The 20,917-nt window shown below is 40.1% G+C and overlaps 2 protein-coding genes across 3 annotated transcripts; one reads left to right on the top strand and one right to left on the bottom strand.

Annotated features, from left to right (window-relative positions):
• Nucleotides 1-1,955: 1,955 nt before the first annotated feature.
• Nucleotides 1,956-9,184, top strand: drg1 (developmentally regulated GTP binding protein 1). The gene is made up of 9 exons (XM_022209978.2): nt 1,956-2,125; nt 4,231-4,354; nt 5,004-5,179; nt 5,271-5,340; nt 5,847-6,016; nt 6,501-6,631; nt 7,686-7,853; nt 7,963-8,085; nt 8,798-9,184. Exons 1-9 carry the CDS (start codon nt 2,087-2,089, stop codon nt 8,895-8,897), a joined length of 1,101 nt encoding a protein of 366 aa, XP_022065670.1. The 5' UTR covers nt 1,956-2,086; the 3' UTR covers nt 8,898-9,184.
• Nucleotides 9,185-15,210: 6,026 nt separating this feature from the next.
• Nucleotides 15,211-20,917, bottom strand: stard7 (StAR-related lipid transfer (START) domain containing 7). 2 transcript variants are annotated; one of them, XM_022209971.2, is made up of 9 exons: nt 20,465-20,917; nt 19,660-20,139; nt 19,265-19,428; nt 19,116-19,165; nt 18,407-18,517; nt 18,131-18,213; nt 17,918-18,017; nt 17,733-17,817; nt 15,211-17,537 (listed from the first exon to the last, which is right to left on the bottom strand). In XM_022209971.2, exons 2-9 carry the CDS (start codon nt 20,112-20,114, stop codon nt 17,359-17,361), a joined length of 1,227 nt encoding a protein of 408 aa, XP_022065663.2. In that variant the 5' UTR covers nt 20,115-20,139; nt 20,465-20,917; the 3' UTR covers nt 15,211-17,358. The 2 variants fall into 2 exon arrangements, with proteins under 2 accessions (XP_022065663.2, XP_022065664.2); XM_022209972.2 differs by having other exon boundaries at nt 19,660-20,119.

Here is a 20,917-nt window from a genome sequence, read left to right as displayed (position 1 = left end):
AAATAAGAAGTGAATGTTGTGCCTTAAAACATCCCCCCTGAAGACAATAAACTGAAGTATAATCAGCAAAAAAATCTCATGTTCCAACATCAGACATTAAAAGAGTGATTGAACCGGCAGTGCTCAAACAGTCAATCGATTTTAGCTTCATATACAGTTAGATACAGCAACGTAATCCAATGCTATGTTCTCACCCTATGGGGGCAATGATTAATCTGATACAGCCAAGTTCTAGGACCTCCTACTTAAATGAGTCCACTCAAAAAGTAAACAGGGAGGATATGTCTTTGGAGCAAATACTTAAAATTCAAAGACGCCTAAAACTTGTGATGAGCGGATTCTCATTGACCAAGACTCATTTGTAAAAGTTTGAGTTTTAAGTTCTTCAAAGTTCTAGTGTCAGCAGGAAGTTTCATTTTAGTTCCCAGAATGTTCATCTTAAAGGCAATGCTCTTAAAGCATTTTCTGAATGTTGCATTGAGATCATCCTTCCTTGGTGGTCATGTAAAATTTTGGAAAAGGTTTTTAATCTCAGCAACATCCTTAGAATGCTATGGGCAAAATGTTCCACCTTCGTTAATATGTCACAGTACAAAGATGTTTTATAGAACATTCTACCCTATATACAAAGTTGTTGAATGTTAGTTTTTTACTTTGTCATCATGTAACAAAGGATCTAAGTGCGGACACAGAAAAACTGGCAGACAAGTGACTAAATGAAAGTTTTATTAAACCAGATAACTAAACCAATACATAAATGGAGAACTGAACCGGGGGGACAGAACTAAACCGAACTACTCAAAACTCTATAACCAACACTTTGAATACAAAACAGAAGTCTACAAAACTAAACTGAATTAACAAAAGCTAAGGAGGGGGTATTCACGAGATGGGACAACTGACAATAGAGGGGGAAGACAGGCTGAGGGAATCCAGGGGCAGACGGAGATGAGATAGAAGAAACAGGCTGGAGACCGAGGCAAGGCTGGCAAGAATCTGGGAGAAGATCAGAGTCCAGGTGAGTGAAATCCAGGCGGGGGAAAAACAGAATCCAAAAGTGAGGAAGCAGTCTCAGTGTAGATGTGAGTCATTATGATATGGTGAGGTGTAACTGAATGGGCTGAGCTTCATACTGCAAGAGGTGACTGAACAGGTGTACGGAGTGAGCTAATTACTGCAGCTGACACTCATAGCAGTAATCAGCAAGTAGCAGAATGCAGGCAGGTGAAACAGGGAGAGGTGACAGACAGACAGACAGAGGGAGACAAAGACACACGTCAAAACAGAAACAGATCAGGACCCAAGGGAGAAAGGAGGGAAAAGTGGAAGAAGGGGAAAGATGGACAGGGTCTGGAGCAGGATCATAACAGTGACAACATCGTCTGAATGTTTAAATGTTTGATCTTAGTTCACTTAACCGCATAGGAATACTACTTGAAACGATAAAGAGCCACAAAACGTTCATTAAACAGTAGGTTTAAGATAGTATTAAAACTTGTAGGTAATGTTATCCAATATGTTACAAAATATGTTGGCAATGTCTCCTGCTTGCTGGGTACAAGTCAAGAAGTTTGTGAACGTACAACTTAATCTTTAGCAAAATACTGTGTTCTATAAGCTTATCTTAGTTTTTTCCATGCAAAACATTTCACTTGAAGAGTAGCCAGTGATTGTACTCAAACACGTAGTAAAGTAAGAACAACACTTGCCTACGAAATGAAGTTGACTATAAAGTAGTATAGAGTGGATATATTGCGGCTGCACTTGGGTACAATACTTACTTTAATGTCGATGACTTCATGATTTTGCATCACTACAATACACGTCGCAACACGGAAACTCTGAATATTAAGTCTTTCTGCTCACAGGTGCTTTATTTCCCTCCATTTTCACGACCTGTCTCCTGTCAGTCATCACTCGGGGCCTACGGCAGTTACGGTATTCTCGCGAGATTTCCCGCGAAGCCGCGCACAGCCGCATTTGTGTGGTTGTGCATGCTAAACAGGCACCAACTTTGCCAACTTTCATGTAAAATCCTTGCATCTTCTCGTCGTAACGTGATTTGTACACCGGGATCGCCGCCACCATGAGCATACTCGCGAAAATAGCGGAGATTGAAAATGAGGTAAGGTAAAAAAAAAAATAGAGCTCAGGCCAGCCCAATGAATCAGACACGTTTTAGCTAACTGCTAGCCGTTAGTGCTAGCACACATATCCCACAGCTGGGCCTCGTTTTACACGTAATACTTGTGTTATGTACGTTGACAGGTGACACTGGGTATCAACAAGTTATTTATTTGATTTGTATATGGATTATAAGTCAAATTAGAGAGTATAACGGGTGTTGGCATCTGGTGGGACTGAAGCAAAGACAGTTAGCTGTGTGGTAACCAAGCTAGCAACCGGCTTGCTCGGTAGTCCCCTAAAAATTTTATTTAGATCTAAGTTAACATAATATGAAATAAGATTGTTTGAGACAGTCGTCGTTTTATCACTTGTCAACATTGCTGGGTTATGTTGATATTTATCATGTGGAAGTAGCTTTGTGAAGTGATATAAAAACTGACATCTGATAACACAGGATTAGATATAGTTAATTAGGAGTTGATTTCAGACTATTTCTGTCTTGAAGTGACTTTACAAATGAGGTGGTCATACAGAGAAAACCGTTTCACCCCTTATTTATTCATTTTAAATAGAAATCAGTTAGTTACCATCACAGTCGTGGTTTGTTGTTTTAGCATTATGTGCCATCAGTTATTTACTTAAAGTCAATTCCAGATTTGCTCACAACAATTAATCAACTATTAAATTATCAACAGCTATTTTGATAATCGAATAATCAGTGTGTGTTTTTTTTTAAAGAAAGAGTAAGTCTTTATTCTCAGACTCTGGCTTTTTAAATATGAATATTTTTTTGTTTCTTGCCTGCTCTATGACATTAAAGTGAATATCTTTGGGTTGTGAACATTAGAAGACATCTGAAGAAGAAGTCATCTTGGGCTTCAGGAGACACTGATCAATATTTATTTACCATTTAATTTTTAATCACCATTTCCTGTCTCTTTCTAAGCCAAACAACTAAACAGCAGCAAGAATAGAAAACTTCTTAGAATTGGTCATAAGGTGTGATCTGATCTTCATCTAAGTCTAATATATCGAGAAACAATTGTGCTTAATTATTATTATTGGTTTTGTGTCTTTGTGTGACATCCCTGCTGCTTCTTCTGTGGTTAATTTTTTATTGCCGTTACACAATATCATGTGTTTGAGATAATTTGTGGGCTTGAACCGATTTCAAATTAACATCATAATGATTATAGCTTTTATGATAATTGTTCTGTCTCCCATGGCATTTAGAAATGTACTGAATACACGTGGGAAGTAATTCTGTCTTCTGAATTAGAATGTAGTGCAATTAATAATATGATGGTGCCTCATGTGGTAATCCATAACATGGTTTAAAGTTATTGTGCAATCAATATTGAACTAAGGCATCAAATTATATCAGAAATTGCAATGTTAGAAAAATTACACGTATACAGTGGTGGAAAAAAGTTTTTGGACACCCCATACATTTGTGAAATATTGCATTAAGTGTCACTTTTAGGTCTTCGAGTGTGATTTCTTTTAGTACAATCACAGCCATAATACAAAATAAATCCTTAAAAAAAGCCAATAAAAACTTCAAGTTGATTGATTCCATGAAAATAAGAAATTTTGAGTATTGGTCATTTTGGTAGAATTTAATTTTGTTAGTTTTCTTGTAAACAATAAACAAAAAAATATAATTTGTATTTGTTTGTGTCTGTCTAATGCAGCCACACCTTTTGAAATGCAAAAAGGAGTTTTCCACAAATATTTCATGATAATATTTGAGATTTTGGAGGTGTCTGGAAAGTTTTTTCCTCCCATATCATTCAGCACTAATTATTAGTAAGAAACGGTACTTTGAGGTAAAGCAGTGATTTTTATTTTTATTTTTTTAGACTGCATACTCTTAAAGTTGACTTTAAGTAAAAACCGTGCAACACAGATGCATGATAGTTATGCAGACTTGTAGTATAAATACAGCAGCTTTTTGGAATTACAGAAATTTACTGTCTTAGTGACATCAGTTTGTGATCATAACAATCTGGCATTTTACCTGCTCTTGTCTTCTTGTGTGGTTGTGTAATAGTTGATGCAGTTCACTGACTGTTGCTAAACGGGTGTTGCTCTTTATTGTAGATGGCCAGGACGCAGAGGAACAAGGCCACAGCTCACCACTTGGGTCTGCTCAAAGCTCGTCTTGCCAAGCTGAGGAGGGAGCTCATCACACCGAAGGGAGGCAGTGGTGGTGGAACGGGAGAAGGTAAAGTCATGCTACTGCATTCCTACTGGTCTTAGCTGTGCTTTTTGCCCTGTAAAGCACATGTTTTACTCACAATGTGAGGGATAACCTCCTTGAACAGTGTTCTTTTTTGACAGTTTGGACAAAATTTGTGCAGTAATTGTGTCACTAAAAAAGGAAATGCTCTTTTAAGATGCATTTTACTTAGATTTTTTCCCACAGAGGTACCTTTTTTAATGTTGAGTACAATCTTTTTACATTTTCCCCTTACGGTTAATGTTAAAGTTAAAGATCAAATTAGCTTGGCAGGGGTAACAACCAATACAGCAAAAGGGTAAATCCAAAAACCAAATCTAAGACAAATGTAACGAGTAAACATATTTTTTGGTTGAGGAAGATCAGTATAATATAGATTGGTTTTCAAATTATGTACTTTTAAGTCAAAGCTACAGTTTTTTATGTTCACCTGCTTTAGCGTGCGATGGTGCATTTAGTAACAATAAGCTAATGTGTTTATATATAAAAAGAAAACCATTCCTCTCAGAAGTAGTTTGTAACTGTACAATAGTGTGTATAGGAATGTTCTGTTTTGGTCTTTAAATTTGGGTAAAGCATCATATTGGGTATTAGATTTGATATGAGTTCCTTTTATCTTTTTCCTGACTTGCAGGTTTTGATGTTGCAAAGACCGGTGATGCTCGCATCGGCTTCGTCGGTTTTCCTTCAGTAGGAAAGTCTACGCTGCTCAGTAACCTTGCGGGTGTGTACTCTGAGGTAGCCGCCTACGAATTCACCACTCTTACAACAGTACCTGGAGTCATTCGGTATAAAGGTGCCAAAATTCAGGTACAAGAGTTTCTTCTTTTTTCGACATCCATCAAATGTTTGCGCTGCCGTCCAGTGATTTCAGAGGGTTGATTCTTTACTTTCTTCTCAGCTCCTGGATCTGCCAGGAATCATCGAGGGAGCCAAGGATGGCAAAGGCAGAGGCAGACAGGTCATCGCAGGTAAATATGTGATCACTGGAAGGGATTTTCATTGAGAATATAAAATGATAACATAACACAAAAAGCAATGCTGTTATAATTTCATTTTCCCTTATTGATCCAAATGCGGTGGTTTGACTCATCATTTTTTGCCACAGTCAGAAACTACTTCTAGATATTACAATGCTCAAATCAATAGCTTGCAGAGGGACATTCTTTTGTACTAACAACTTAAACATTGCGTTATATGATGAATTTTGCAGCTTTTCTACATCATTCCTGTGTGCTGTTACGTGTTCCACATTTTTTTTGAAGTGCTTTCCTGCAAGATTTTAGCAAACAGGCACACTGAGTCAAACAACTAGGCTGTAGTTTGCTTAAATGAAAGTAGAAAAAAAACAAATGATCACAAACATTATTCTGTAGCAGACTTCATAGTGTGTTTACTAAAGAAGTTATGGGGTTCCTTCACCTGCTGCTCCATCCAGTGCTCTTATCTCGCTCCTCTGTCTATCTCCACAACTTAGTGGCTCGAACCTGCAATCTGATCCTGATTGTGCTCGATGTGTTGAAGCCTCTTGGTCATAAGAAGCTAATAGAGCACGAGCTGGAGGGCTTTGGCATCCGACTCAACAAGCAACCACCCAACATCGGCTTTAAGAAGAAGGACAAAGGAGGCATCAACTTTACTGCCACGGTACGTCTCACACAAGGATGCTCCTTTAGTCTCCGAAATGAAAAAGGGAATCCAGAGGTTGCCAGAGTAGAAAAGTGTCCACACATGCCCAGACGTACTGTATATCCATCTGTGTTGATGGAAATGACCACGCAGCCTGGAATTATATGCTAATAAGGGTTTCTATTTGGTTTTAGTGGCAGCATGTGTTGACTGCATCATAAAACGTTGATTTAAGGGATGTCCTGTAATACTGTCATTATTTTGACAGGCTGGAATTTGTTGTGAGGGATATATTTAGATGATTGTCAGTGCATTTAGAAGATGGCCATTCTGCTGCCCATCTGCAAAGTATTTATTTAATAAATACCATAATGACGACTGTCTCTATGCCATTGTACATACGCTGGAAGCATCATATAAACTGTACGGTGTGAAAATTATTCATGAATGCATAAAATATTTTCATTCTCTGTGTCCTCCCTCCCTCTCTCTCCCTCTCTAGTGTGCACAAAGCGAGCTGGACGCTGAAACAGTGAAGAGCATCCTGGCCGAGTACAAGATCCACAACGCCGACATCACTCTGCGCAGCGACTCCACAGCTGATGACCTCATTGATGTGGTGGAGGGAAATCGGTAAGCTGCTGAAGTGCCAGAATGGGCCTTCCTTAGTCATTCCCAGTGGGTGTGGCCTGGAGGAATCTGAGATCCTAAGCGAATTCCCACTACACCAATGCAGATACGTGTAGAAATGCTCTTTGTGTGTCGGGCCACGCTCATGTAAAAAAAAAAAAAAAAAAATGTAGAAAAGTGCAATACCTCTGTGAGACTGGATATTAAAAACTCAACGAATGTTTTGTGAAAGATATGTAGAGTGGGCATAATTAGGTCTGACTCTGTGTTGTGTTGTATAACGAAAAAGGAACACACAACCAAAGATATTTTATTGCATGACTCGAGGCACGGTAACCGCAGCCTTCTGTGCAGCTGTAGAGCAAAAGGTATTCATCGGGAACATATAATTGTTCTGTGCATTCTCTTGGAAGATACCTGGAAGAAAGAAGAGAGCAGATTGTACGCTAATATATAGAAATAAGTCAAACTCTCATTAAGGAAATAAATACCCCAAATTAGCTCTTTATCACTGCAAAATAAAGCATCCACAGAGTCTCTTTCTGTGCCTTTGCACACGTGTTTGGCAACGTACGCCTCAAAAAATACTAGGACAGATTTTACACTTGGTTGAAGTCACTTAATATGTATAGCACATATACAGCAAAACACACAGTTCCTTTTACGACACAAAACCTTCACTTGATTTAATATGTGAACTTTGAGGAAAAAAACTGAACATTTTACATCTTTTAACAGAAACCTGTTAAAGGCAGGTAAGGTTTATTGTGGCTTAAATGAGAATTTTACTGCTAAATTTAATATTCTGTGCTAAACTTTGTTTGCCTTGTCTGACAAGTAAAGAAAAAATCAGAAAAATGGTCGTGGTTGTTCCATCTGACAACTCTGAATCAGTTTACAGGTACTTAAACAGTATCGGCTTGAAAACATAGATTTAAAAAAATAATAGATTTCTCTCGATTTCAGGAACAAAAAATAGTAAAAATATGAAACATTGAGTGTGCGGTAGGTTCATGAATACCAGCCCCACTAACAGACTGTGTCCTGGTCTCAACAGAGTCTACATCCCATGCATTTATGTGCTCAACAAAATCGACCAGATCTCCATCGAGGAGCTTGACATCATCTACAAAGTTCCTCACTGCGTTCCCATCTCAGCCCACCACCGCTGGAACTTTGACGACTTGCTGGAGAGGATGTGGGACTACCTAAAGCTTGTGCGCATGTAAGAGTTTTTTTGGTTTTTTTTTTAAATGAAGGTGAAAGGCTTTTGCAAAATAAAATGCTTGTTTTCCGGCTGAAAAATGTGACTGAGATGATGTGTTCATTTGCAGCTACACCAAACCTAAAGGCCAGCTTCCCGATTACACGTCTCCTGTCGTACTTCCCGACCAGCGGACCTCAGTGGAGGATTTCTGCTTAAAGATCCACAAAAACCTCATCAAAGAATTCAAGTAGTGAGTACTGTAGTTGAAATACTTGTATTATGTCGCATAACGTACAGATCTGATCATGTGTGCTTTCTTGTTCACTTCTCACTGAAAAAGAGCACCTTTCCGACTAATTTCAGAAATTTAAATTTAGAAAAGTCAGCTAGTCTTGGTAAGAAAACAGTCGTACTCTGGATGGGATGATTTTTTGCCCTATATCTGCATCTTCCATTAACTTCCAGAAGATTCATCTTAGCTATTTCGTCATATGCTTGTTTCAGGATTGCATTTTCTTTTTCTGAGACATGACAACCTATCATCAAATTGTTTCTAACATCACAGTCCCTTTAATCAGAGATAGTGTCCCCTTTGTGTGGAAAAATACACCAAACAACTGGAGAGTTTTTGGATCTGTTGCACCACCATCTCTAAATAAGTGCAATAGGATCATCAATCAGTTTGTATGTTAGTGCTGCTGAACATTACCCAGCCTCAAGGGAACAGGAGGGTCAAACAGTGGCACATGCAGTTAGACAGCCTCTGTACCTAAAGGATGTCACTGCACCCTGTAGGTTACTTTATAGAGGAACCATTGTTGTAACAGCAGTGAATGAATAGTGGGATTTTGGCCTGATGAACTCAGCTTTTCTTTTTTGTTGTGTGAGATCGTAAATGAAACGTATCCCGTTGAATTTCATGAACAATGATTTCAATAATTCTTTAACTGTTCTCCTTTCAGCGCACTCGTGTGGGGCTCATCTGTGAAGCACAACCCTCAAAAGGTGGGCAAGGACCATGTGTTGGAGGATGAAGATGTTATCCAGCTGGTGAAAAAGTAAAAAACAAAGGGTCTTAATTCACTGCATGGCCTGCGTATCACAAAGTGTTCTGTACAGCTGCTCACTTATCCACCCAACATGTCCACCAGAGCATCTGTGTCATGTGATTCCAATTTCTTTTCTTTCTTTTTTTTTGCTTTAATTTAAAATCGGCGGCACAAATACAAGTGTCACTCTTAAAAGAACCTCCAGTACTTAACACCATGAATAGTTCATATTGAATATTGGTTAAGGCTTGCATTAAAACCTAAAAAACAACTGTACAATAAAAACAGAATGGAATCTCACTTTGGTCATTCTTGTCTCTTTTTTTCTCTTTGTCTATAAATAGTCAATTTATTTGAAGTGTCCAAATGAATATGAAGTGTGAATAGGCCCATTTTTCACTCAGTATTTAAATCGTTTGACTGGAGACTAAAGCGTCAGAAAATCCTTGACTTGAACAGTCGCATCTTTGAATCCATCACGGTTCCATCTTCAGAAACCAGCAGCAGCAGCAGCTTTACTACAAACGTTTCATTCTGGCTCAGAGATAGAGGGGGGGGGGAGCACTGTCCAGCTAAGTGATTTATGTGACATTGATGATGAGGGCAGTTATCCAGGCTGGTGGCCCGCTCCCTCTCTCTGGTGGGGACGGCCACTCAGGTTAATCAGTTCATTCACTCAGATGCAGTCCGGGGTCATCAGATGCCAGCTGTTCACAACTAACAAGACTCCACAGAGCAAAATAAAGAGCATTTTATCAGAGCCGGCTGCACTTCTGCAAGCTAGCATCATCTAATGTCGGTATGTTGCGGGCTGCGTGCAGCGTTGGGGGCCATTTTGTGTCGGCGATTGCAGAGGATGGCGCCAGTGTTCGCACAAATGCAGTATATAGACTGTTGTATGATGCAGTCACGCTGGAAATATGAAGAATAAAGCAGTACATCAACCAAAGGACAAAGCTCTGCATGATCCAGTTGATTTCTGTTCTGGGGATGTATGCGGCTGGCCAAAGCACATTCAATATGAGGCCTTTTTTAGAAAGAAAAGTTAATTTTAGTATTTTTAGCATGTGATCATCTAGTATACATGTATAAATTGTGTCAGTAATGGGAAAAAAAGCAATTTAACATGCTAAACATCTTCTGAGCAGTACAATCTATCACTTCTATCACTAAAACCTGAACTCTTGCAGTCTTGTATTGCTGCATTTATTGGAAAAAAGAAATGAAATCACAAGATATGTAATAGCAAAGAAAGATGATCTCAATAAATGATCTCCGGTGAGTCAAATCCAGTGTGATCGTAGAGAGAAAACCACCTTGCATCACCAAAATATCTTTTTCCGCTCATATGTCAGCAACCATTTAACTGTCCAAACTATTATCAATCAAATATTATTGATTACTGCAGCATTTAATTCTGAACAGCTTAGATTTGCATGAAGTTTCAAGATAATGGACTTATAAAAGTCAACATGCAACATGCTCACAACACTTTCAACACTTATGGTTCGATAAGGACGCTATCTGGAGTGTATCTGGTGTTGCAGACTCCAGTTTCTTCTTCTGATTTTTAGTAAAAGCTGCAGTGGTTGAGGGTGATGCCTTCCTGTCCAGCAGCAGCAGCAGGATCAACCCTGCTCAGACGCCGCCTCTTCCCCACCCCCTTTTACCCTGTAAATTATAGCAGCACTTTAGCTAATGAAAGAGTTGAAGACCGGGCACTAATAAAAGCCATTAAGTGAATAAAGCACTTCCCCCTCTAACAAAATTAAAGAATCTACCCATTTGGAGAGGGAGGACTCTGTATTAATATTTATGAAATGCGGAACCGGTGGCCCCCCCAAACTCCCCAACCCACGTCCAATCCCAGCCTGACCAAGTCCTCCTTGCCAGTGCACCTATCCCAAGAGAACATCGCCAACCCCTCCTAGCTGGAAGGAGGGGCAGGAGATGTGGACTTGAAGGGTGCTGAGGACGCAGTCAGGACAGTCTGTCTCCAGTAGAGCAAGCTGGAAGACCCCAAGACACAGCTCAGAGCGCCCAGTCGTCTTCTTCGCCCTCAGCCGCCTGCGTCGACTTTGAGGCCAGCGGATGGAAAGGTGGGTTTCTTGGAAAGAACAGAAGTGTAGAAGGGACTTCCCAAACAAATCAGCAGGAGGTTTTCAGTTAAATTTAAAGTAAGTTAAACCTAAATGTGACATTGTTTTTTAAATAATAGTTTGTTAACTTGGCCAGTGTGAGCTTAAGTCTCAAAAAGATTTGTTGTAATTTTTTGCTTTAAATCAGACACTTTTTCAGTCAGATTCCAAAATCACAGAGATTCATAGTCGATTTGACAGCAAGATTATGGCGAACAACTCTGAAGAAAGAAAAAACAGAAAACAAGGTAAGAAAGCAAAATAATGTATCACAACCATCATTTCATAAAAACCATCCCATCATCTCTTTACAACATCCTCATTGTCCTGAAAAATAGAAGTCAAATTCACTGCCACCACCCACCGTTTCCACCCAAACTACTCCCATTTTCGTGCCATTTGGTTGCTCCAGATGCAGGTTTCTCTTTGCTGCATTAATATGCATCATGTTGTCACTCCATCACACAAAGTGCACCAGTTGCCTGAGCTCTAAGTTGATTATCGTCCCAATGCTTTCTCATTTTAGTAAGATGTCCCTGGGGAGATGAAAGAGACACTGGAGAAGGTAACAAGATTGTCAAACCTTTGGGAGAAGCAGCTCTCTTAGCTCGATGGTATCATGACTCTTGACATTGCACTCAGTGACCGTTAACTTGGTTAGGAGGAAAAATGTCAGAAGTGGTCGAGTCTTTACACCGAGGAGATCATGAATGTCCTCAGACGGACGGCAGTGATCTAGCTAGTCTTGAGTTCATTGGTGTCCATGGCCGCTCCGGCTGTTTTTTAGTGAATTACAAGTAATATGTATGCTTCTGGACTCTATGAGATGCTGCAGTTCTTAACAAGATCAACCAAAATGGTTCCATTGATTACTTGGAGGATGCCCAATAGATAGACTGATGAGGAAACTAATTTAATTGAGCCACTAGTTCTCAGGCCTCCTGTAAATCTTTAAAAATGTTGAGGTTTTGAGTGATTTTTTTTTTTTTTGCTATAATAGTGGTAAAAATTTGAGATTTTCCTTGTCAGTTGAGTCTGTTGGAGTCGGGCGTGAAAGGCGAGAGGGTGGGGTTTGACGCAGTTCGTGCGCAGGAAGGGTGTAGCCTCTTTTCTCCGCAGTGAGCATGACCTATGACTAATCTTTTTTTAAAATTATTCTGCAGATGTTCTTAACTGCAACTCGTAATGATTCTTTTGTAATCATCTTGTAAGCAACTGTAAATTTTTTTAGATATATAAGCTTGGATCCCGTCCATCGTCTTTTGGAGTTTTTCAAATTTTGCACTGCCGATGCCGTTGAAGTGTGGGACTGTCCTTCAACAAGAACTTGAAAAATGATTGCTGTATATCTTTTAGGAATTTTGCCGGTTTTGTTTCTGATAAAAACAGAAAGATATATTCCATCTAACTTGTTTCCCCCCTAACTTATCACTTAAATGAAATATGGTTGCAGGTCTCTTGGATGTCTGGTGCTGAGCTCAACCAGTGATCTGAGGATTTTTTCGTCTTTGCTCAGGACTCCATTGTGCTTGATCTAACCATGCAGTACATATTCTGTTCATGGTTGTGCCAAGCACCTTGGAGTCTTGTGGGCACTATCAGCTGCTCAGACCTCCAGTTTTGGGTTTCTGCACATTTAAATTCTAAAGTGTAAATGAAACGAACACGAAAACAGAGCAATAAATCTGAAAGTATTGGAAGAAAGATGCTAAAGGTAGAATCACAGTCATTTTAATTCTTCTCATATGAGCATTTTCAATTTCCCTGACTTAATTTTTACTGTAACTCGTGTTGTTTTATCTCATAATGTGCTTTAATATGTGCGCACTATGACCAATAAACATCATCTAAACATCCCGTGTGTGTGTTTTACTAGCAGCGGAAAATAAATGCATTCCAAGGTGAATGAAGTGCAAACATTTAAAAGACAGAAAGACATCCTAATAAAGCTGTCATTTTCCACCAGCTGAATGGTCACAGTGTGGCAGATTTGTGGAAATGATCAATTACAGTAAGTGCTCGGTGACTTTTAACTGCGTCTCGTAATTTGAGGCGGCAGAAGGTCATATTTTAAAACAATGTGTCGACTGTTAGGACGCATCACACATCTGCAAATCAAACCATGAAACATACCAGCTGATGTGTTTCAGACTCGGTTTATCTTCTTGATGATGAAATGATATTACTCTGGTTTCTACGCTGAAGCTCGGCTGCTTGTTTGAAATTCAGTCTGTGATGTGTGATCACGACTAATGCACCAAAGCAATAAATTCTAAGTGTGAAAACAGACTCCTCCTTTCTTTATGACTCTTATTTTAATCAGTTCAGTTTTTTTTAGCCAAAGCTTGATGTGCAGCAGGTCTTGGATGATAAAACACTTTAAAATATTGTGTTTAAAAGTCATAAAGACCATTACGGCAATCAAGGACACCAACAGCCCTGCACTGAATCAATGGGTTTCATCCTAAATAAATATTTATACATGTATTTGTGGTATCATTCATATTCCCAGAAAAAAATATACCTTTTCTGAAATGTAATCTTAAAATCACTATGAGTAAGACTTAATATGATCGATGCCACTGCACTCACTGTGAATAATAAGTTGGTGTGCTTTTTATAATTCAAACACAGTTATTGTATTTATTACCCTTAATGCAGTTTATCAAAAGGACAGCTTGCCAGAAAAAGAAAAGGCGCCACTAAGAACATTAACGTTGGTTATATTCTACTCAGATGTCTCACTAAGAAGCCATGACACGCAGACAGTGAGCCAGCACACCCGCAGCCAAAACCATTAAGCAGAAGCAGCTAATTCAGCCATTATGGAATTAAATTATGACATTATTGATTTTATTATTTACAGCTTTCACCTTGTCTGACATGTTAGAACGGTTGTCTGATCAAACTGGGCGTCATAAAGTAGAAATCAGATCACAGCAGCCGGAGTTGGAGGCACAAATTTCTGTCACATCAGCACAGAAACACCTCTAAAGGTAGAATAATGTGGAAGTTTTTCAACATAAAAGCAAAACATTAACTCTCATCAGTACACGTGGCGAAACCTACTTAATCTGTACACTTGGTAGTATTTCATCAGTTTCACATTTCTGTACCTGTCCATATCCTCTCAATGTATATTTTCCTAAAACATGTCGTCTATAGATAAAAAAATATGAAAGAAACAATGAAATCACTATTGATGATTACTGACATGTATTGCTTACAAAATGAGTGTAAGAACTCCTGAAGTGAAATGAAACACAATGCAGCTGAAGCAATCATCACAAGAGCAACAGAACACACATAAATAAAAGATGCACAGTCCAGCTGGGGTCTGCATTTAGCCCAAATGATTTTTTTATATATACACCACAAACCTGGTTGGAATCAAATAAGCTTTGGTGCATGTGATGGCAACTATGTGTGTGACAACTACCTAAAAGGACTGCAAGATCCAACTTACAAGTAAAAAACTATGACAAGTTATATCCCCTTTGAGTCCGCATGGATCCCAGGTGTACTGATGAGGGTTAAATAATTTCTACAGAGATCAGAATGCACGTTTACTTTCTTGTATTCACCCTAGAAGTGATTTTTAAATATCGTGCACACGCCTGCAAATACTGCTGATACACACAATGAAGCAGCCACTGTCAGCTGGAAGACATAAATAATAAATCTTGTGCCCTCTGTGAAGTTTAATTGGTAGTCATGTATAATAGCGTTTCACAGCTCATATCCAGTATTAGTATCAGTAACTTGTGATAAAGGTCTGGCTACGTGAGAATAGCCACGATAGGAAGCAGCGAGCACAAACGAAGCACCGCCTCTTATATGTGGAATGCAGCCAGTATTTACACACCTGCACAAGTCAAGATGTCTGCTGTGAAAAAGAGAATACAGTAAGTTAATGCACAATTCTTGCAGGCTTGCTGCTAAAAATAAAATGATAATAAGCATGTTGCACACTCTTAACAGTGGAGGTGTAAGTATAGATGTGAGACACTGTGGGGGTTAATGTCAAAGCTGATCAATCAGTGGAGCGTCTGTGTGTTTACGTGCAGACAGAACACGTATGGGGTTTACAGTTTATCCCATTAGACTGGACTATGCTGTCTGTTTTGGCAGCAACACAAAGCTAATCACCCATTTCCTCCAGCAGGACGAGGTCACAGACACGAGCAGTCTGAACACACATGAAGATCTGTTTATTGGATCTGATTAGTCGCCATCCCATTGCAGAAATTTTAAAAATCATACGAGTCACAACTGAACCAGTTCATATCCACACAATCTTTTTTTCTGTTCCTAAAGTAATTCACATGAGGTCGCTGATAACAACAAATGTTAAACGACCTGCAGAAAGACAACACAGACTGATAGTGTGAGAACCCATTTAGACAGCTACAGGTGGCACGCAGGTGTCCACAAACGACAGAGCATTAAAATGTTACATTCCCACACAAGATAAACATTAGCAAATATGGCATGTTTCATTGGGTAATATGAATTTAAAGTTTCACAGTTTTTATTTGACAGTATGTGATCAATATCAAAAACAAGCATTTCACTTCTTCCCTTACATTTTCAACATATTGAGGGTATCTGCTATCATACACTCGTTTAATACAGGGGAGAATTATATATGACACAAGGGGATATACAAATGCTCCTACATGAGACCTCTTTCACAAAAATGAAACCCACCATGCTAATTCTGAAACAGCTGATTCAGTCAGATGTACTGTCTCCAGAAACTATGACATTAAAATCTAGTACAAGATGAGTTTTTTTTTATTTAACACAAACTATTTTAGGACATTTGCGCCAGTCTGTCAGGCTGTAAACAGTGTACTTTATTAGGCCATGTCCACAGCTTGTGGTGTTCTTTGTACATTCATAACACCTGCAGGGTAAAGTTAATTACAAATGCAACAAGGTTGACTTTGAAGGATGAATTCTGTGGAGTTTCAGCAGGACTCACATTAAATTTAAAAACAAAACAAAACACTGCAGAATCACAATTCAGGAGAAGAACAATGTTACAGAGATGGAGATACTCATAAAACAGAGATTTTCAGTACTCAGGCTACGGTTTTATGAAAGCACAAGATCTGCAGTAACACAGAGAAAACACAAACACACCTAACTCCAAAAGTTACTTTGAAGAATACCAGAATAACAAAATAATCTTTACGCTGAAATGGGACAACTTCATTTTTTAAACTCAAATGAAATGTGAATGGATTGCAAGTGGCACTACTACTCCATGTTATCCTAAAGAATGCACTGGTTTGTTAGAGCGTCTCTATTACGTTTGCCTTCCTAGAAGCTCATTAGTACCATTCTATCTGAGGATTTACGTGGTTTTTATAAGACACTATGCCCCTAATGCTGAAGGACTGGTTCATCTTCAGAAGGCTGGCAGCTTCCAACACTCACAGACACGGTGAGAGAGTCTGAACCCTATGGCATCCCCAAAGCACAAGAAGAAGCCCTACTTTTTTTTTTTTTTTTTTTTTTTACATTCTGTGGACATTTTTTCCAGTAATGGTGTCATTTTTTTTTTATCAAGTTTTCTTTTTTCCTTTAACACACCCCATCCAGTCACTCGTGCTGCGAGCAAACAGGAAACCACTTGCTTTAAATCCATGAAATGAAGAAAACCTGTTACAAAGCTTTTCCCCAGAGGGCTCAGGTTCTCGTCTGTCAGTGCATAAATTTGGCTGAGTGTTAATATTTCAATGATGTCCACCAGAAGCCAGTCATAGTTACCGTTTCATATCAAATGCGTAAGAGCATTTCCGTGTCTCGCTGTGATCACACCAAAGACACTAATACAGTCATGTGGCCACTGGTGGTCAGATCAGGGCACAGAGTTAAACTTAGTCAAACAATGGAAGACAAGACTGTAAAAACGAGAGACAGTGCTTTGGCAGAAGCATCACTACAGTTAGGAAATTTGGCTCGATCTTAATAAAGTTTGCAGGATATATGTCATCACCAAAGACGGAAACAAAATGTCACATGGCATTTGCTGGCTGAGCGACAAAGGTGCCAAAACCAGCAGTCTGGGTTACAATTTCCATGGAAACATCTTTTCCAAAGAACAGTTATGCTGTCGACAACGCAGTCCATTGTTCTTGTGACATCCCACCAAGAACCAGTACAACCATGGATGGACAGCAGCCTTTAAATGTGAGTTGCAACCTTCATTTTCAGTTCATGTACTGTACCCCTAATGTGTAGGGTTGGAGGGTTTGAGTTGGACTCAAGTGCAAGTGAAACACACAAACAGAACCCCAGGTTTTAAATAAAATAAAAATATCCATCTCAGGCATAGATCTGCCCAGAACCACCTGAATGTGTGTTTTCTCCAGTGAGGCGCTCCTGGTTCGACTGCCGGTTGGTGTCACTGGATTTGATGATGCCTGCGTAGTCGTGAATCCCCACTTCCAGGTTCTTGGCCCGCAGAGCAGCAGTGTGCAGCTTGTCCAGAAAATCTGGCATACCTGAGGAGTAATAAAAGAGAAACATCTCATAATCCTGCTGGAATATGCCTACTTATTTAAATAGCAATAGGAAACAAATAGGAAACAAATATATTCAATAATCATAAAAATGCACAGAAGTCTAAAAGTATGTGTAACATCTACAGGCTCCAGCTTCAAGTGGGATGTTTAAGGTGACGATCGATCGATCCTTACCACTTGACACCATCCAGCTCACACAGTATCGGGGAAAGACAGTCTGGGGGTCATCACTGTAGGTCAGCAGGTAATCAAATCCATTCTGTGTCGAAAAAAAAACAAAAAACAAAACCAGAGGCTTCAACACACAAAGCATTGGATGAAATCTAAATCATTTGTGGAGTATTACATTCACCACAAACCTCGTCAAAGGACCTGTGAGGGCGGATGACCATCTTTGATCGATATGAACTAACCCTCACAAATTCCTGGGTTTCTGGGACTCGAGGATGCTGCACGGCTCTACAAAACAAATCAACAATTACACACAATAAAGAGATACATACAGCATATAATAAGCTCATGCTGCTAAAATATGCAAACACGCGGTCATATTTTACTCCAAAAGCACGTACCTGGACACCAAGATCATCAAGTTATTGTCGACGTCAACATCATAGCGACGCACGTACACATAGTCCCTCGAATACATGGGGTACTGTGAAGGGAGATTAAACAGATTGAATAACAGCTGACAGTTTGAAATGCAAACTGTTCCCGGGGAAATGACAATCCAAGGTCACCCATATCTTGCTTGTATAACAAAACCAAAAAAAAAGAAAAGTGCCCTGTGAACACAGTCACGAGACCAACAGCCTCTTCTCTGTAGACATAAATGCAATCAAACTCACAGGAAAGTGTGTAGCCCAATGCACAACTTCAGAGCCTGTATTGGCATCTCTGTCCACCACTTCAAGCTTGATAACTAGAGAATCCCACTTCTTCCGGTACTCTGTGTCCAACTGGGGGAAAGGGAAAGGCAGACATTAAAATAGCACAGGTGTTTGAGGACTAAACACATGGAGAAAGGGCAGCAGGGCAAGTTTTAAACAAACTACCACAAATATTACATAACACAATCCATGACAAAAACTCACATGTCCCCAGCTATATTACTGACAATACAAACAGTACACTGATACAATTGCAATTTAATTTTAGTAATACAAAGTTTCCCTGTCAGTCTGAATTCCTGGCAGGGAACGAAGGAAACATTCCAAATTGCATACTTTGTGTTTTTACTTTAAGTACACACCAGTCCACGCAGTACTTATACATACTGTCATAACATTTCATTTTAAACGTGACTATGTGCTCTTGGTGGCCTAAGCTTGTTTACTTGTGCTGGTTTGCATACTGAAAATGTCATCAGATGTAGTAGCACAACCTGTTATTTTGTGCTATTTATATATTGGGACACACTAAACCGCAATGTACCATACTATATAGTATAGCTACGGGAAACACCTGATCATTTCTTATTGTAAATAATCAGCTTCACTTAATTTCTTCACCTAACATAGTCCAAATTGCACACAATAAGATTTAAGGAGTTTGTACCTGTACATTGAAGAATTGTCTTGGTGTGACATCATTGTAGGAGCCCAATACTGCAAGTAAAACACAAATAAAAGAGGAAGACTCTTCAGACAAATCATACAAACTGAGAGAACGTTAGATCATATGGCTGCACATGTGACTTGGCAGACCTCTGTACTCGTAAAGGTGACTGTTCGGAATAGGTCGCTTCCACACTCTGAAGTCTTTTTTCTCCATCACAACTTCCCAGCCACCTTCTGGTTGTTGCGCTACAGTTCCTGAAGATGAACTTAGACGTTTGACCGACTCCAGAGCCTCCAGCTCAAGTCCACACCTTTAAATGAAGAGATGCACGGGTTTAGCACAATGCACAGCTGACTTTACAAATGAAAGTGCACATACAAATGGGTGATAGAAGTGTTGAACCACTAGAAGAATGTCAAAGATTGTAGCAGAGAAGAAACACAATTTCGACTTTACTGAGACTTTGTGTTTCTAATGTGTCACCCAGGTGTGTGTGGAAGCATAAATACATCTACTGTGGATGTAATGGAAGATTTCCAACCTGCGCATCTCCTCATCTTGAATCTTCTCGTTGTCCCACATGAAGACACCAACCAGCGCCGCCACAAGCTTCCCACTGGGGGCATGCTTGTTCTGAAACCTCCGCCATATGTTGCCAACCAGGGTCCACCTGGTTCGCTCGGAGTACAGGTTTGAGTAAAGTTCGCCGATCTGGCAGGCACGTCGGAGCCTCTGACCGGTCACAAAGCCACAGTGGTCCGCAAATATGGACAGCAAGCCCTTTCTTTTTTGGCCAGAACCCGCGGCCTCGCTGGCACCCACACCTGCCCTCTGAAGCCAGGACAGCAGCAGGCCCACGCTCCGGTCCAGCCAGGGGACCTTCTCCAGCCTCCCTCTGCCCTCCTCCACGGCTCGTCTAAACGACCTGCTGCTCTGGAGCCTCACTGTGTTCACTCCCATCTCGCAGATCGGCCGACGGGGCACGGAGTGAAACATGACAGCTGTGACCGTGACACAAGTCCTCAAAGACACAACAACAACCAGCAAAGTGCAACAACGGCAAGGTTAGCTAACGAACTCCGCAGCCAAAGCTAATGTTCTGCGAGGAAACACCACGCATCACCTCTATAAAGATAATAATGCTGACGTCTAGTGAGTAACTGACATAACTTTACTGCTGCTCTAATGCTAGTAGTCGAGGCTCCACGCGTTAGCTAATGTTAGCTACCGTTGCTTCCCTTCGGACAAGCTAACGTGCACACCACCCCGACACCGCTAATAACGTTTCTAAACCCAAACTCTAATAACCGCACTGTGAACTCTTTGCTCACACTTTGTCTGTCTACCTTTTTAATCTTTCCTGGAGAAAGCGGCCTCACGTTTTTCAAACTCTTGCAGTGTATTTGACCTCCTCTTCCTACTGACTCTCACACGCCCACTCGCACACCCCGCCTTACAGACAATAACTCGGCTGCTAATTGGACGCTGGTCTTTCTAGCTCAATTTTAATTGGTCCGAACCACCCTCAGTCTTTACAGTAGCAGCTCAGGCGCCAGCAGGTGTGGTTGTCCACCTTAAAGCTTCTCCATCCTTCCAGTTTCTTCCATGAACTGGGGTCAGATTTTGCGTCCCAGCTGCTCCGGTGAGCTGCGGTAGTTGAAGGGGAAAAGCTGGATTACAAATCTAGTCCTGGATCGGTGTTTATGATGAGAAGGAACCGTGCAGAGGAAGAGGAAGTCATAGTCGCCCTCCAGCGGAGCCGTTAGAAACCAAAGTCACTGGTGTTAAGCAAGCAAGGA

This window comes from Acanthochromis polyacanthus, chromosome 18, assembly GCF_021347895.1.
Source record: "Acanthochromis polyacanthus isolate Apoly-LR-REF ecotype Palm Island chromosome 18, KAUST_Apoly_ChrSc, whole genome shotgun sequence".
NCBI classification, from domain to species: domain Eukaryota; kingdom Metazoa; phylum Chordata; class Actinopteri; family Pomacentridae; genus Acanthochromis; species Acanthochromis polyacanthus.
Note: the sequence above shows the minus strand (reverse complement) of the source record. Positions and strands in the feature narration are given on the sequence as shown.

What these genes read in the sequence shown, in the direction of transcription:
- drg1 (XM_022209978.2), top strand. Translation starts at nt 2,087, where the DNA reads ATGAGCATACTCGCGAAAATAGCGGAGATTGAAAATGAG. An exon ending in AGGCAGACAGGTCATCGCAG is followed by an intron (nt 5,341 to 5,846) that starts GTAAATATGTGA and finishes TCCACAACTTAG; the next exon opens with TGGCTCGAACCTGCAATCTG. An exon ending in CTCATCAAAGAATTCAAGTA is followed by an intron (nt 8,086 to 8,797) that starts GTGAGTACTGTA and finishes TTCTCCTTTCAG; the next exon opens with CGCACTCGTGTGGGGCTCAT.
- stard7 (XM_022209971.2), bottom strand. Translation starts at nt 20,114, where the DNA reads ATGTTTCACTCCGTGCCCCGTCGGCCGATCTGCGAGATGGGAGTGAAC. An exon ending in TCACCTTTACGAGTACAGAG is followed by an intron (nt 19,166 to 19,264) that starts GTCTGCCAAGTC and finishes TTTTACTTGCAG; the next exon opens with TATTGGGCTCCTACAATGAT. An exon ending in GACAATTCTTCAATGTACAG is followed by an intron (nt 18,518 to 19,115) that starts GTACAAACTCCT and finishes CCTTTCCCCCAG; the next exon opens with TTGGACACAGAGTACCGGAA.